The sequence below is a fragment of the Osmerus mordax genome, chromosome 2, assembly GCF_038355195.1.
Source record: "Osmerus mordax isolate fOsmMor3 chromosome 2, fOsmMor3.pri, whole genome shotgun sequence".
Lineage (NCBI taxonomy): Eukaryota > Metazoa > Chordata > Actinopteri > Osmeriformes > Osmeridae > Osmerus > Osmerus mordax.
This window is the reverse complement of record NC_090051.1, coordinates 12,398,502-12,414,583: the sequence shown is the minus strand read 5'-3', so window position 1 is coordinate 12,414,583 and position 16,082 is coordinate 12,398,502. Positions and strand designations below refer to the sequence as shown.

The 16,082-nt window shown below is 43.8% G+C and overlaps 1 protein-coding gene across 1 annotated transcript in view; it reads left to right on the top strand.

Moving 5' to 3' along the window:
• Positions 1-1,200: 1,200 nt before the first annotated feature.
• LOC136965903 (aryl hydrocarbon receptor-like) overlaps positions 1,201-16,082 on the top strand; it is a 31,204-nt gene continuing 16,322 nt past the window's right edge. The window contains exons 1-2 of the mRNA XM_067260206.1: positions 1,201-1,665; positions 8,928-9,115. Of these exons, the coding sequence (XP_067116307.1) occupies positions 1,607-1,665; positions 8,928-9,115 (247 nt within the window). The 5' untranslated portion in view covers positions 1,201-1,606. The remainder of the gene's footprint in view (positions 1,666-8,927; positions 9,116-16,082) is intronic.

Here is a 16,082-nt window from a genome sequence, read left to right as displayed (position 1 = left end):
TATATTTATTCAGAGTATCTCTGTCCTCAATCAAACAAATTTCTAAGTTACAGATCATGTGTGCTAATAGGTCTCTGTCTCCCTGAGTATTTTCTGCCAGTCTATGGTGAAATGTAAGATGGGTCCTTTATTCAAGCCAGACATCACCTTTTTCATGACTTGCATACTTTGGGCAGGGGACAGGAACACTATGATTGACAGTCGCTATGAGGAAGTTTCACAGGATGCTTTAGAAATACAGATGTTTATAGAATGGAGAAGTAAATGTTGGGAGTTTGAACCATTCTTTCAAGTTATGTACACCTTCCAGGCTGTCACTGATATGTGGTGAGGTGTGGACATGGTCCATGGTCTTCCTGGGAATCCAGCCAACCACCAACGCTAAGATTCAATTCAATTCGCTTTATTCTTCCAAAAGAAAATTCCAGGTTCAGGTAAACAAACACAAAAAACAACAACAACAAAGAGAAGTAACACACACCATAGAATACACTTCATGAAAGCAAATAAATATACAAATATATGCAATTGGCTTGATTGAACAACCCCAAGGTTGAAACACCAAGGTTTGAATATAGGCTACAGTAGGCCTACTGCGCTGTGTAGCCTACTTTAAGTTAATGTCCGGTCATAAACGTCAGACTATTTAAGTTTTACAGGTCATAAATAAATGAGAGGTCAGGCTTGTGTCATATATTAACAGCTTTAAGGCACCTTGTCGTTGCAGATCAAGATCTCTTTTAATTATTGTGGCTTAACTAGGCTACTTCATGAAGCGAAGTTTCAACAGCCACTGTTTGAAGTTTAAAACAGGATTTTTTTAAATCATAAACCCAAAATAACTTTTTTAAACCCTTACTTTCAGAGAATAATGCAGTGGTTTTGCTACTGTGTAAACGCAGCCAAGTAGATACAACTCAGAACAATACAAATTAATTTATTCACAGCTTGACCTCTCTGGTAGTTCGGGTTCTTCTGGCCACAGTGTAGCCTCTACGCTGCAATCAAAAACATGACGTCCGAAACTTTTTTAATGGTTTTAGCACACGCGACGAAACGGAGAAAGTCAATCCTACACAGAATAATGTAACGAATAACCCCGCCTCTCTTTTCTGTTTTCGCCAGTCCACCTTAAGAGACTCTCTTACATAGCGTATATGATTTCCTGAAAACGCCCCATGCCAAAAACGATAGGCCAATTTTACCTGCTCCGAATTCAGCTTCGATAGTGTACTGATCGGTTTTGATCCACAATTGACAGTATAATATTTCGTGTGTGTTTTGGGGTCGAAAGAGCTGACTTTTCAGGAAAAGGAAGACGCAAGGAGATCACAGGCCACATACTTGAAAAGAGGAACTTTCCAAAACGATTGATCCCTCGAGAACTTCTTTTAGCCGCACATCGGTCGCGGTTGGTTCGGATCGCTCGGATCTGTCAATGTCGCACGGCCGTCGATCATCAGTGCAGCGAGCGCTCTCTATTTAAGGGCTTCTGCTTATGCGTGGATAATAAATAACGTCCCTTGCCTCTTCTAGAAGTGCATTAACGGAAAAGAGTGGATGTTGTGTTCTTGTTTTCGAGCTTTTACACATCAGAAGTGTCACCATGCTCGGTAACGCTGGAATCTATGCTGTCAAGAAGAGGAAGAAGCCTGTTCAGAAACCGTAAGAATGAAATCTTAACCTCTGACATGCTTTAGGCCTTGGCTTCATAGGCTACTACAGTTAAGTCTGATGGGCCTTTCAAGTTTACCACCGTAGAAGGCGACGTTGAGCTGTATTTTGTTGGTAGTTTATGTCACATACCTATAGAAATACAGCGTATCGTATAATCTTCTAATGTATGGACATCGATCATAGATAACAGTAAAAGCAACTAATATTCTTTAGGTTTGCGAGACCGACCGCTTGCTTATGGTCCAGATTAATCTACAGAATGCAATATTGATTTAAGCCATAGACAATAGAGTAAATACTGGTTCTAAAAGTGCTGGCTGCTTACTCTGGGCTTCAGTAAAAAGCCAGTGTTATATGATTTTGATCTTTATATTCTACCTCTTAAAAACTCTTACGCATATGTAGAATAATTCCCATACAGAAGTTATGAAAGTGAAGTAGGCTAAAGTGCGTGTCTTTGTTTTGCAAAGATATGTGCGCTCCTGGCCAGACCCGTGCTTCTTGGACTTTGCAGGGTTACCTTAAGAATCTCTCATCGTGTATAGTTTTGGTCTGGCATGGAAATAGTACTCTTGCATTAATCACAATCAAGTTTGAGAGTCGGCTGCGCTCTCACGCGATGCTTACACGAGGGCGGGGGAAGCTGGGGTTCGTTGGCCTGAGTGTTATTGTAATCTGATATAGCTACGGTTTCTTCTCATTATGAGAAAACACTTGCGTCTTTCCTATTTTTTTCCATTTAAACATATTTTAGAGCAAGCAATCGAGACTATTGACGCCATCGATTTATAAAAGACAAGTTTTGTAGACCTAAAGTTCTGCAAAGAGTTTCTTATTTAAATTGGAGTCTGCCGTAAATATGCAGTGCACTGTATTTGAAGTTTAAGACTAGGCTATCGCGCACAAACTTGACTCAGTTCTTGGGTTTTGTTTTAGGGCGAAATGCAAAGGAAAAGTAATTATGTCACGAAATTAATTTGAATCTTAAAAGCAACGTTTGTGTCTGTCTGTGAACTCGTGTAGGCTAGGTTACGCTTTAAGGTTGTACGGGCGCTCAAACTATTCTAGACAGCCCAAACCTGTATGTTGTTGCCGTGTGTGTCTTATATCTTCCGAATATACCCCTCAACCCCCCACCAAAATAAAGAGGTGGCCTGTGCAGACGTCTCTGTGTTCATGGAGATCAGGGCCAGTGCTGAGAGGGCTGAGGTTTCCTGTACTCCCATCTGGGTTTGGCAGCACAAAGGCACCATTGAGACTGACTGTAAAAAAAAGCTGTGGTCACTTCATAGTGGCATTCCAAAATACTTTTGCCCATCTAGGCTCTGCATCTCCCCCTCCCTCTCTGTTCCCTCAATGCAGCCAGCCTGCTTTCTTAGTTTTCAGAAACAATGTTGATTTGCTTTGGATTAAGCATGTTCATAAGCGTCAGGGAGTCAGGTGGCTGAGCGGTTAGGGAATCGGGCTAGTAATCAGAAGGTTGCCGGTTCGATTCCCCGCCAGGCCAATGACGTTGTGTCCTTGGGCAAGGCACTTCACCCTACTTGCCTCAGGGGAATGTCCCTGTACTTACTGTAAGTCGCTCTGGATAAGATGTAAATGTAATAAGCACCGAAACATTGCTTATTATCATGTTAATCCACATGCATGGGTTAATGTCGGTTTGTTTGGTGCTTACAGTCTCGTAAGACAATTTAACATCACATAGAGCCAGTTACACAGTAGTACATAGTAATTGTGTTATAAAACGTCCTACCTGCAGTACAGGGTTGGATATCTATGTTAGGCATTTCTGCAGCTTGTTGTGATTACTGCCCAAGACCACTGTGTGAAAATATGGCTTCATTATTTCCTAAGGCTCATTAAAGTCCCTGTGGGAAGGGAAATTGTGGTGTGTGTGTGTGTGTGTAAAACACAGTGGGGGCCTTGGCACAGTCAACACTCTGTATAAGCAGATTTTCAATTGCAGCATTTGTATAATATTACAGTTCTTAATCTATTTCAGAAAGCAACAAAAATCACATTATGAGAGTACTGGTGTCAACGTTTCTTTGGGCCAACTGCTGTGTGAAGGGATTAATGTTTTCCAACAGCCTACAAAGAGGATAGGTGTGTGTTTGTAGGAGAGAGAGTCAAACACTTGCATGTGCACACACACACAAACTAACTGATAGAGCCGGGGCAGGAAGCCAAAATAAACTGACTGCACGATAACATAGTGGCCCATTGTTCTACTACAGTTTCTTGTCTACAAGGAGGACACCACACCAGCATCAACTTAAACATCTACTTCTTTGAAGATGAATCCTGTTTGAAGCTCTGTAAACAAGCTCTTTCAAAGTTACATTTAGCTGCCTCATCTGTACCAGAAGCAGAGCCTTGGGCCTAATAAACCATGGCTTCTATTACAACTGTAACTATCATGCACAGCACATTACAAGCACATTAGGAGTGTATAGGTTCATCCCATGAGTGGACCTATATAAACACTGAAATGAACACTCCCCTAGGGCTACATATAAAACCTGCCATACATATAATTCTACATGGTGGCGTGAGTAGAAAGGAAAATTCTTCATACGGAACGATTTATAAACGTGGCATATGTTACAAGAACGCATGTTTCCAACAGGTTTCCAATCATAAATCAGAAACAATCCTATAATTTTTCAAACGTGATCAAGCATCATGCTCCGCACCTTTTACGCTTCCGATTAGCAACAAATGGTAATTATCAACGCCCTAAACTAACTGTACACTAGCACAACACTTTGAATGATCTCTGGGCGTCTGCCATGTACCCCGAAAATGTAATTGTAGATCAACTGTCGTCTACGTGTCATTTAAGAACAGTGTACAGTATATCATGTAGAACACGTATTCTCTTCTTATACAACTAATGTTGAGTCATGTACCCTACAGAGTTCATCACGTACAGTCTTCATTGGCTACATTTGTCAGCACCATTTGTGCATTACATTAATAAATAAATAAATCACCTCCACCCTGTACCCATGCAAAGTAAGGCTTTTCAAGCTAAGCCACATACCGATAGGTCAGATCCTCTGGACAATACTTGAAAATATCAGTATAGAAACCCACTTTCTTGAAATTTACGAGAAGTGCAAATGGATTGAGTGATTTCTTGTTCTTTTACAGCAATGGCATAAATATACATTTAGTCATTTAGCAGACACTCTTATCCAGAGCGACTTACAGTAAGTACAGGGACATTACCCCCGATGCAAGTAGGGTGAAGTGCCTTGCCCAAGGACACAACATCATTTGGCACGGCCAGGAATCGAACTGGCAACCTTCAGATTACTAGCCCGCTTCCCTAACCACTCAGCCACCTGACTCTCTAAATATGGAAGTTTATTTTATAATGGATGTGCTACAATGATGTTAATAGATTTGTACTTCAAATTGATGAAGTTATGTGGTCCGAATTAGAAGAAAATGTACAAGATGCAGGGAATGACGTGCAGGGGTGCTCGGAACAAATATAATTGTGTTTTGTTGTTCGGCCAAAGAGTGTTTCTATTAGATTTTTTCTCATCAGAATGTCCGTACGCAAGGTCTAGAGCTGCCATGGGAATGTCTGTAGTCTCCCGATGAGCTCAGTTTTCATAAATGCCGATTTGTGCATTAAATGTTGAGTGTGGATGTTTTTTGTGCATAAGCACGCTTTATAAATGAGGCCTTTGGCGTTAAATTAACACTTGAAGTTTGCTGTGTAGGGTTCCCTGACCAAGACAACTTTCAGCCCAAATGTTATTACATTTTGTAATAAACATTTTGAGTGCAGTGACTCCTTCTATTTCCAGTTGCGAGTCCGCCAGCCAACCAGAACCTTTCCTGGACAGATGTGCATTCTCCCAAGTTCTTCCTGACCATACTGGTGTGCCTCTTCAGCCTCTTAGTCAGCCTCCTCTGCGGCATGGAAACAGTTGCAGCGTGCCTGATTGCTGGTGCAGGGTAGGAGCCACAGATGAAGATCCTGTGGGGGAGGAAGGGAGGATTATGGGGAGGGAGAGGAGGTAGGGATATCACCTCCAATCTCCCTCCCTGGGTGCGGCAGAGGGGTCCGGGCAGGGGTTCGGGGAGATCCGTAGTCCAGCCGTACAATGCAGCGGAGGAAGCGGACAAATCCATTTGCGTCCGTGACTAAGAGAGCTCAGGTGGAAGGAATGCTGGGGTTCACCTCAGGACATGCACCAGGAGAAAGACATCTGAGAACGGATATTGTGAAATAAAGCAGCTTTGGTTTTTAGCGTACTGTCAAGGCTGGTGTGTGTGTACTGACTTATGTACCGTGTTGTTAAGGAAGTGGATTCAAGGTCTATAGTAATGGTTGAGTGTAGACGCCTACCATGGACTAATATACCAGATTCCAAATGCTTATCCTATTCCTGTGTGTGTTTTTAATATAAAAGTTTTAAAATGCATTAATTTGATATTTTAAGACCCATGCGCAGTAAGTCACCTGTACACATTACACAGTCAATGACAACCACGCCAGTCACTTTGAGTAGACAAAAGCATGGCAGTGTCATTGTAACATCTTGAATGCAAGATGAGCCTCTTAGAATAAGAGTCAGGGGTCTCTGTCGTCTGTAAATCTGCCACCCCAAAGAGAGATGATGTAAAGCAGCTCATCTAACAGTGATTCCCCTGATACTTGTTGAGTCCCATGATGCATTGCTGCACACGGTGGAGGGGAATGAAGCAGGTGGGGGGAGGGGTAGTTCAAATACTGACTTTTGTCTTGGCAGGCATTTTTAGTAAATGAGGTCATTTTTGCCCTATTTCTGGGAAGGTATCTCTTGGATCTAAGGCCAGGAATTGAGTTATGGCCAAATTATTTGCGGGGAATTCAATAGGGAGTCGGAAAATATGCAATATCATTATGACCACAAATACTGTAACTCTCTGTTTTGATAAAGGAAGCAAACATATTATGGAAATTGGAAGGGAACAAAGTTAAAAAAATGACAGCCGACCTTTCATCCTAGAGATCTGAGGGAAGAGGTGGAGCCCCGTTTGCGGTTTGAATCAAGAAGATATTGAACTGGCAGAGGAATCTGGTGCTTTCAGTGATTTTAGACCTTCAGCTTCAGCAGCTGGCAACGCCCTGTGTAGAAGACCTGCATTGAAAGCTACAGATCATAAAGAGACAGTTATCCCAGACCAAGACTGAGCCTGCCCTGGGCACAGGCTTGACTGTACTGGGTTAGTACAGTCAAGAGGGTCTCAGTCTTTATGAACTAGAAAACACTTAAACTGAATGGTGTGGAGAGAATTTACTGTACAAAGTATAGAACATTTATACATAGTGAAGTAGAGAACATATGTATTGCACCCACTAAATACCCTCCATCAGATCTGGGGCCCTCCAGGGAACCCCCGTCAGATCTGGGGCCCTCCAGGGAACCCCCGTCAGATCTGGGGCCCTCCTGGGACCCTCCATCAGACCTGTTACCCTCCATCAGACCTGGGACCCTCTCTTCCAGGCTCAAACCTCTCCTCTTCCCCAGCAGTTCTGACCATGTGTGTCTGATTTGCAGTTAATGACATGTGTCCCCTATACCTGACCCTGGCTTACAGCAAGGGTGGTCTGTGACCTGCTCACCCCTCGTTACCCCTGAAGTCAAATACCACTGTGAGCTCAGCACAGCAAACACACGCTCCTGAGCAGCCATTTACACGGTAGCAAACATTTCTGATGCTGTGAGAAAAGAGCAGTGACATGTAGTGAGTTGTAGGACCACTGTGTCCATCATTCCAGTGAGGGGCAAGCAAACTTCAAGGCTCATCCATGTTCATCCTTCACAAAGCTCATTTATTTTCTTGTGATCTGTGCCAAAGGTAATCTCTGCAGCACAATCATATCAATGTTACCTCAAGATTTCAATCTGAAGGGATGAACTTGTTCCGTTGTGTGTTCTGGTGTCTGTTAACTGTCACAGTGTATTCTCCATTCCCCCTCACATTGTCCTCACGAGCAGTGGCAAAAATCTGTTATAAATTTTGGGGGGGACAATTATATTACATTTTCTCAAGAGCAATTTACATTTACATTTACATTTACATTTAGTCATTTAGCAGACGCTCTTATCCAGAGCGACTTACAGTAGGTACAGGGACATTCCCCCGAGGCAAGTAGGGTGAAGTGCCTTGCCCAAGGACACAACGTCAGTTGGCATGACCGGGAATCGAACTGGCAACCTTCGGATTACTAGCCCGACTCCCTCACCACTCAGCCAACTGACTCCCCAATTCCTGAGGGGGAAACCAAAATTACAGCTTTAACACATAGCCTACATTGTAATATGTTAAATGTATATTATTAATACAAATGAAATGTCCTTATGTTTACAGATATTTATTGGGGGGGACAAATCCTATTTTTCCGCCTATGCTCACGAGTGAAGGGTGTCCTTCCTCTGGTGAATGGGCTTAATGAACGACAGTTGCTTCACTAATAGCTCTCTCTGCTCTGCTGTTTGATTGGAGGCCCTGTCTTGCCCCGGGCGTTCTCAATGTCTGGTCCAACTTGTATCTCAGTCAGCTAACGATGAGACACAGGCTCTGGTGTTTATGAGACATGTTTATGAAGGGCTTCGTCCTTCCTGCGTCGGGTCTGGAGCCAGAGCACCGCCATGCTGCTGCTCGGTCTGGACTCTCTCTGGTTTACGAGCGCGTCACACGCCCCACACAGAAGGGCGCCGTTCTCGGAGGGGAAAGGCTTGGTGGCCAAGCCCGGCTGATGGGATTCAGTCATGGTTCATATCTTTTTAAACACTCGTTATCCATTTCCCTCTATAAAGCACGAGGAAGCGTCTCTCCATTGTTACATGCTTCATGATTCTTTTGTTACTGCACAGGAAGCTTTTTAGTGCATGTGATCGTTGCCAAGCATTACAAGCTTGTGAAGTATAGGATGTGAATCTTCCATTCTCACTGTTCAGCTATGGCTCCCCCACTATCACACATAGACGGCCTCTAGGAGATCCAGCATAGTGAGATCTCAGTTCAGCTGAAGGCTGGTGTAGTTGTTGTCGAGACGTTGTACTGTGTACATGAACCATATTCTTCAATTTCAGCATTCATTAAATATAATACCCATAAGCTTTTTGAGTGTCATTTCCATCGCAACAATAAAATGTGGTACTATTATATAATATCAGCATCATCTTTTCCTGTGATCCAACCTGCAACCATATCTCTGTGTCTCATTTGCTGTGCAGGAAGAAGATCCCAGGCTCAGATGGCAGCAAGTCCAACCCCTCCAAGCGACACCGGGATCGTCTTAACGGGGAACTGGACCGTCTGACGGGCCTGCTGCCCTTCCCCGAGGATGTGCACACCCGCCTGGACAAGCTGTCCGTGTTGCGACTCAGTGTTGGATACCTGAAGGTCAAGAGCTTCTTCAAAGGTGAGTCTTGGAGAAAGTCCACGTCAGTTCAGCCCAACGAGCAAAAGAGAAGCGGTTGTAGAATGAATCAGTCAACACTGGCATTTATGTTTTTATAAAACAGTACACAACAGCTCAGAAGGTGATAGACCTTTCTGTTTGGATCTGCTGTAAACAATAACTAAATTCAGCTCATTTCCCTAAACAAGAACACGTGTGTAAACACATCTGAAGCTATTTTAACATCTGTGGGTTGGCCAACATTAATAAATAGTTGCAACTATAACTTTAAACAGGCCCACACCCAGACCGTTAGTTTAACCTGAGTCACCAAAATGTTTTTGGCTCTGGAGCCATTTGTCTGTTCGCTACTAGACAACAAGAACAAGCCCGTCCACTAATGAGTGGGTTTTATCAACTATCTTTAGCCATTAATTTAATAGGAATGTTGGTGAATTATGGCAGTTTGGAAATATAACTTCTGAAACTCAGTTATCTGTTTTCCAGCCCCTACTGTGTGTACCATAAGTCACCTCAGTCCATCAATGTCCTCTCATGTTGTTACTGTAGTGCAGTGACAGATGAGCGTTTGGGAGCAGGTTTAGGGCAGTTCTGTGAGTCTGTTAGTGAAAGAAGGCTCTGGAACGCCAGGCATGCTGGGAATCTGATTTTAGGAAAAGGGCACATCCTCAAGAGTGTGTAGTCGACTCCGCCTTTTACCGGATTCCTTAGCCAAATCACAAGTAGTAATCACAACTGATTTAATTAAGTTAACCTTTTTTTCATGAAATAAAAAGGTATAACTTTGGACCTTCAGAATATGAACTATCTTGATTTTTTGGTTTTGTAACCATGACATGCTCTCGGTCATCCGGGAGGGGCTCAGAGTAGAACCGCTGCTCCTCCACATCAAGAGGAGCCAGCTGAGGTGGCTCGGGCATCTGATCAGTATGCCTCCTGGATGCCTCCCTGGTGAGGTGTTCTGGGCACGTCCCACTGGGAAGAGGCCCCGGGGAAGACCCAGGACACGCTGGAGGGACTATGTCTCTCGGCTGGCCTGGGAACGCCTCGGGGTCCCCCAGGAAGAGCTGGTGGAAGTGGCCGGGGAGAGGGAAGTCTGGGCCTCCCTGCTTAGGTTGCTGCCCCCGCGACCTGACCCCCGGACAAGCGGCAGATAACGAACGAACGACATGCTCTCGACAGCTGATCACATCCTTTAAATCTCAGGACAGTCATGAGGCTAAATACAGGGTTCCAACAACAGAGTTGAAACTAATGATGACTCATTTGACTCAGAGTCATGACTCATCCCTGTGAAATATCACAAACACCCACAACACGTCCAGCATGGAAGGGTTGCAAACACATAAAAGCCCTGTTGTTGGGAGTCAGATGGCTGAGCCTTGAGGGAGTCGGGCTGGTAATCTGAAGGTTGCCAGTTCGATTCCCAGCCATGACAAAATGACGTTGTGTCCTTGGGCAAGGCACTTCACCCTACTTGCCTTGGGGGAATGTCCCTGTACTTACTGTAAGTCGCTCTGGATAAGAGCGTCTGCTAAATGACTAAATGACTAAATGACTAAATGAGAAGACCAGCTGAGTAAGTTCTCAAGGCGCCTCTGGCTTTGCTATCAAGTCCTATGAGTCTGGGAGTACTTCTTCCTCAGTCTGCACAAGGTACAGCACACAGCCGCCCATCGGTCACCATGGAAATATAGCCTACTCCTGGAACTGTTGTGGAACATAAATGGCTTTTCCAGTTTCCAAAATAATCCCCAATCATTCACTTCTGTGTTAACGTAACTCTTATTGCCATGGGTGAATGCAAGGTGCTGAAAGGGACTGTGAGGGTGGTTGTGGGCAGGGATGACCAAATAGATTTATGAGCTGTTAGAAGAGTTTATTTAAAGCGTAGCTCTCTGCAGTGTCTGATGGGTGCTCAGGTGACCGTGTGCTAGAGCTGCTGCTTTTAAGAATGAACGGGTGGTGTCACCAACCCCGGAAGAGGTTACTCAGCCCTTCTCAAACTCAGCAGAGATGGCATTCATAAAATGTCTCAACTCCTCCCATCTCCGTCACACCCTCTCACCTGAATATTTGGAACTCTCAAAAAACGAGTTTCTGTCGCCCTTCTCAAAGCAAGCGGTTTGATTGTGGTGTTACAAACTGATGGTCAGTTGTGTTGGAGTGTGTTGATGCTGGAGACTTCAAGTCTGTTAAAATGAATAGTAGATGGGGGGTGGTAAAGACCTCACCTTTGACCTCTGGCTCTCTGGCGTGAGCTGCTCCCCAGACATCTGTGTGGAGCCTGTAAATCCAGCAGTGTCAAGGCTGTCCTGACAGTTAAAAACATCATGGTTACCCCCCCGCCCCTCTCAGCCATGGTTGGAGGGGACACATTCCCGTTCCTCTTGAACACATAGGGGTCAGTATCCTGCTGCTGTCATCAGCATGCAGGCATGTGTAGAGTTTATTCTTCTTATCTGGATATCCACTACTGGTCAAAAGCTTTAGAACACCCCCATTTTTTCAATTTGTATTGAAATTTAAGCAGTTCAAGTCCAGTGAATAGCCTGAAATGGTACAAAGGTAAGCGGTAAACTGCCAGAGGTTAAAACAATTGTTTAGGTTTTTCAATGAACAAAGGAAGACAGACAGATTATAACCCTTAAAAGTGTAGGTCTTTTCTTTAGATAGAAATTGCCAAGAAAGCCAAGGTGTCAGTGAGTACAGTTTCCTAAACCATCAAAAAGCACTTGGATACTGGAGGAAACTCTGACAGGAAGAGGTCTGGCAGACCCAAGCCACAACAGAATCAGAAGACATGTTTCTGAGAGTCAACAGCTTGCATGATAGGCGGATCACAGGACAAAAGCTTCAAGCACAGCTTAACACTGGTCGAAGTACCGAAGTTGATGGTTGAAAGTGATGGTTTGGGAGCTCTTTTGCTGCATCCAGAGTCGGCAACTTCCACAGAGTGAGTGACACCCTGAACCAAAACTGCTACCACAGCATTTTGCAGCATTTCAACCATCAACTGAGATTGTCTTACTTCGACCAGTGTTAAGCTGTGCTTGAAGCTGTTGTCCTGTGAGACCTATCAACAATCTGTTGACTCTCAGACCCATTCCTGTCAGAGTTTCCTCCAGTTTCCAAGTGCCTTTTGATGGTGTAGGAAAGTGTACTCACTGACACCTTGGCTTTCTTGGCAATTTCTATCTAAAGTAAAGACCTACACTTTTAAGGGTTATAATGGTCTGTCTGTTTTCCTTTGTTAATTGAAAAAAGTAAACAATTTTTTTAACCTCTAGCAGTTTACCGCTTACCTTTGTACCATTTCAGGTTATTCACTGGACTTGAACTGCTTAAATTTCAATACAAATGGAAAAAATGGGTGTGTTCTAAAGCTTTTGCCCAGTAGTTTGTATATATACATATAATTTATTTCTTAAACGCCTATATTACTGAATGAATCAAACGTCAGGAGGCTGTTTGAAGAAGCCCAAGAAGACCATGCAGGTGTTGTGAATATTTGATGTTTTTATGAAGGGTTGTGCTAGATGCTTGGTGTAAGACAGAGACATGACTGAAAACGTAGTGTTTATAAAGAACAACCATAACAAAGGGGGGCCTTCTAATCCTTATATCGTTTCACCTCTCTGAGTCCCCTCTCTTCCCAACACCCGGTAAGGTGAAAGGTAAAGGGGTCAGAGCCCAAGGTTCAAAGACTGTGGAGATACTCCAAACTGTCTCCACATCCAGGGACGCTGTGCTCTCTTCTTCCTCTCACTCATAGCTTTCAGGTCAAAGTTCAAGTTCTCCACAGGAAAAAACACAACTTTCCAGTTTTGTGCGGAGAAGCACACACACAAAAACTGTGGGAAAGTTCATCTGATGGCTGTATTTGCAGCTCTTGTGACTTTAGGCATCAAGCAAAGAGCAGACTGCCCTCCAGACGGCGTTGTGCACTGTTAGGGATATCCACTTCGGAGCTAGAACCACCTGTTTACTAGAACGAGTGGCATGTTAATGGGGGTCAGTGGCAACCCCCCCAACCTCCACAACCACCTCTGTCCCCCACCACCACCTCTACCACTCCTGTCATCACCCCCACCCACACCACAAACCCTGTACCAACACCCCTGCCTCCCCCCAGAGAAGTCACCGTGGAGTTGAACCAGCATCCAGGCGTCCATAGCACCCAGGCCTAACTGTGCCACTCGCATGAGGCCTTCCCTCTGAGCTTTGAACCCAAACTCAAAGGAGCTGGAACTCGTACAGTTGCCATGGTTCATTCTTTGTTTCATAGAACAGAACAATTGCGCCCAGATAGCATACATAGCAACACTTAGAAACTGGAACCAGTGGAATAATCAAACGTGATTTCCTCAGCTCCCCCATGGTGATGGTTAGAGTCTTTGATCAGTCAGTGTGATGCTAGTCATTGTTCCTGCTCAATTTGGAGAATATTTCCAATGTTAAAAACATTGGAAGGCCTGTGACTTGAGCAGACATTGGTTTCCCAAACAAAACTGTGTTTCCAGCCACTTGTGTGTACCTGTGCTTGTACAGAAGTTCCAGGACTGGGTTGGGCTGTTTGACTGGAACCCTCTGTCTAGCTGAACAGGGATGAAATGAGCAGGTCTGTACGGCTGGTCGTGTCATTGCAACAACATTAGAGACATGTTGTGAATAGATGGTCTGGATCGCTGGTTTGTTGTGTATTGGCTGTAGTATTCTGTAGCCTACCTTTAACTGTAACTTACCCTGTTCTTTAGCCTACTATTAACTGTAACCTACCCTGTTCTGTAGCCTACCGTTAACTGTGACCTACCCTGTTCTGTAGCCTAGCAACAGAAGAATCGGTTTGAAAGGTTTGGTTTGGTGGTAGGTGGATGGAGCAGGTGATAACACAGTCCAAGCCTCTGCACTCTGCACAGGTTATATCTGGGGCAGCAAGATGGTATCAGCCAGGTCAACGTTTCAGGGTTTCCTGCAGTCAAAAAAAACGTACCCAGCTCTCGTGTGGAGACAAGCTCAGGAGAAAGATAAAAAATTATGTTTAAAGGTATGGAGAATAATGAACAGCCAGGTTTTCTGGGGATGCTGTAACCATTTAGCAAAGCTTGTTTGTGTGGTTCAGAAAGAGACAAGACACACAGTTGATTGAAGCAGTTGTGTGCCCTATTCAACTGATCTGACTAGCAACTTGAGTGTGACTTGAAAACCTAGTTCTTAGATTTTCTAGCTAGTTCGTAGATTATCTAGCTAGTTTTTCGATTCTCTAGATAGTTCTTCGATTTTCAGTTTGTTACAAAAAAAAAGACAGGGAAAAAAACTATGCGTTTTCAAGTTCATTGAGAACATCCTTGGCCTGTTAGTCTATTGTGGTGCCAGTGATGTTTGGAAATGAATGTATGTTGATACCTTTGACACACACAGATGACACCTATACACAAACACATAGATGACACCTATACACAAAGACACGCACACAGTGCCTCAACATTGGCAGAGGGTGTCACTCTGCATCTGTCTCAGAGACATCCGCTCTTGTTTGTTATTGAATGACGCTTAACTGATCATCGGTGTGTTTCCTTGAAGGACGTGATGTTTTGCTTTTAAGACTCTATAAATCTCTGTGTAATTCACCTGTCAACTCAATATCAACATCTCAGAGGAAAGAAGGACATTTCACTGAGGTGACAGGTTTTATTATCATTGAAGTATTGCCTTTTGGCTCTGGGAGCACGGCTCGCCTTTCAGAATATCGTGAGAAGGCAAACGACCACTGGGAAGCGGTTTTAATGATGTTTTCATTTCTGCAGACTTGAGTTTGGTGGAAGGCTCATGTTTTTGGTTTCTCTGGCCCACGCCAGCACTTCTCCACTTTTCTTCATATTTTAACTTCTTGCTTTAGTTGGCAGCTGTTGGACACAGCCCACTGGGTTTACTGTGACATTTAGTAACTTCCACAATGGATCAGGGTGTTTATCGAAAGCCGTAATCAACAGACCTAAGTCTGGAAGTTTGAGGAGCACTGTGAGACTATCATAAGGGGAGGGGGGGGGAGGTCTATGTGTAAGTGTGTTGGGTGAGTCACTTATCTCTCAGGGCCTTGAGGAATCTGGAAATATCAACAGCAAAATGTCAGACAGGACAGATGACACAGTTTCCCGTACATGATCAAAACATTTTGGATGAAAACAATCCAAATAGTTTAGTGTTAACTAACTTGATGCAGACTTTTCAAAGTGCTACGCTTTGGGTGTTTGTTATGCTTTGTCTATTGCAGCCAGAGGTCATATAAAAGTAAACGTTTTTATACTTAATTTGTCTTTGAAGAGATGGATAGATTTTGAAGTCACAAAAGAATACACACCTTAACCATGAACTTTTATGGTTACAGTGTTTTGTTTGGGTCTTCCTTGAAACCAAAGATGAAGGAGGCTAAAATTAACAGGAGATACACGATCAACATCAATAATGTTTGTCTCCAAACTATTCCTATACCACCACAATCTGCAAATCTTTTATTTTCCTCTCAAGATCTGTGGTCAACTCGCTGGCAAGTCAGAAAGACCTGCACAGATACCCAGAGCTAAACAGATGACTGAATACACTGATGCACATCTCTGTTTGTGAGATTTGAGTTCAAGTCGTGGTTTTCCCTCATAAATCCCTTGACATTCAAACGTTAGTTTCAATAAGACTCGTAGCATAGGAATGGCTTGGTTAGCAGCATTATATAACTGTTGAGCCTGCTATCTCTGGTGCCAGTTGACTCCTGTTGACTCCTCCTAAATGGACACCCAATTGGTTAGCTCAAACCTGATGAACAATCCAATCGAAGTAACTTCCCTTCCTGTAAATACCTAGATTGCACTCCTAGCTGATATGAAACAAGCTGGGGATCTTTCCTCTCCCTCCGGACAAGGAAGTAATGGGGTCATAAATCAGCTTGAGTGACAGGAGGATGATCCTATGG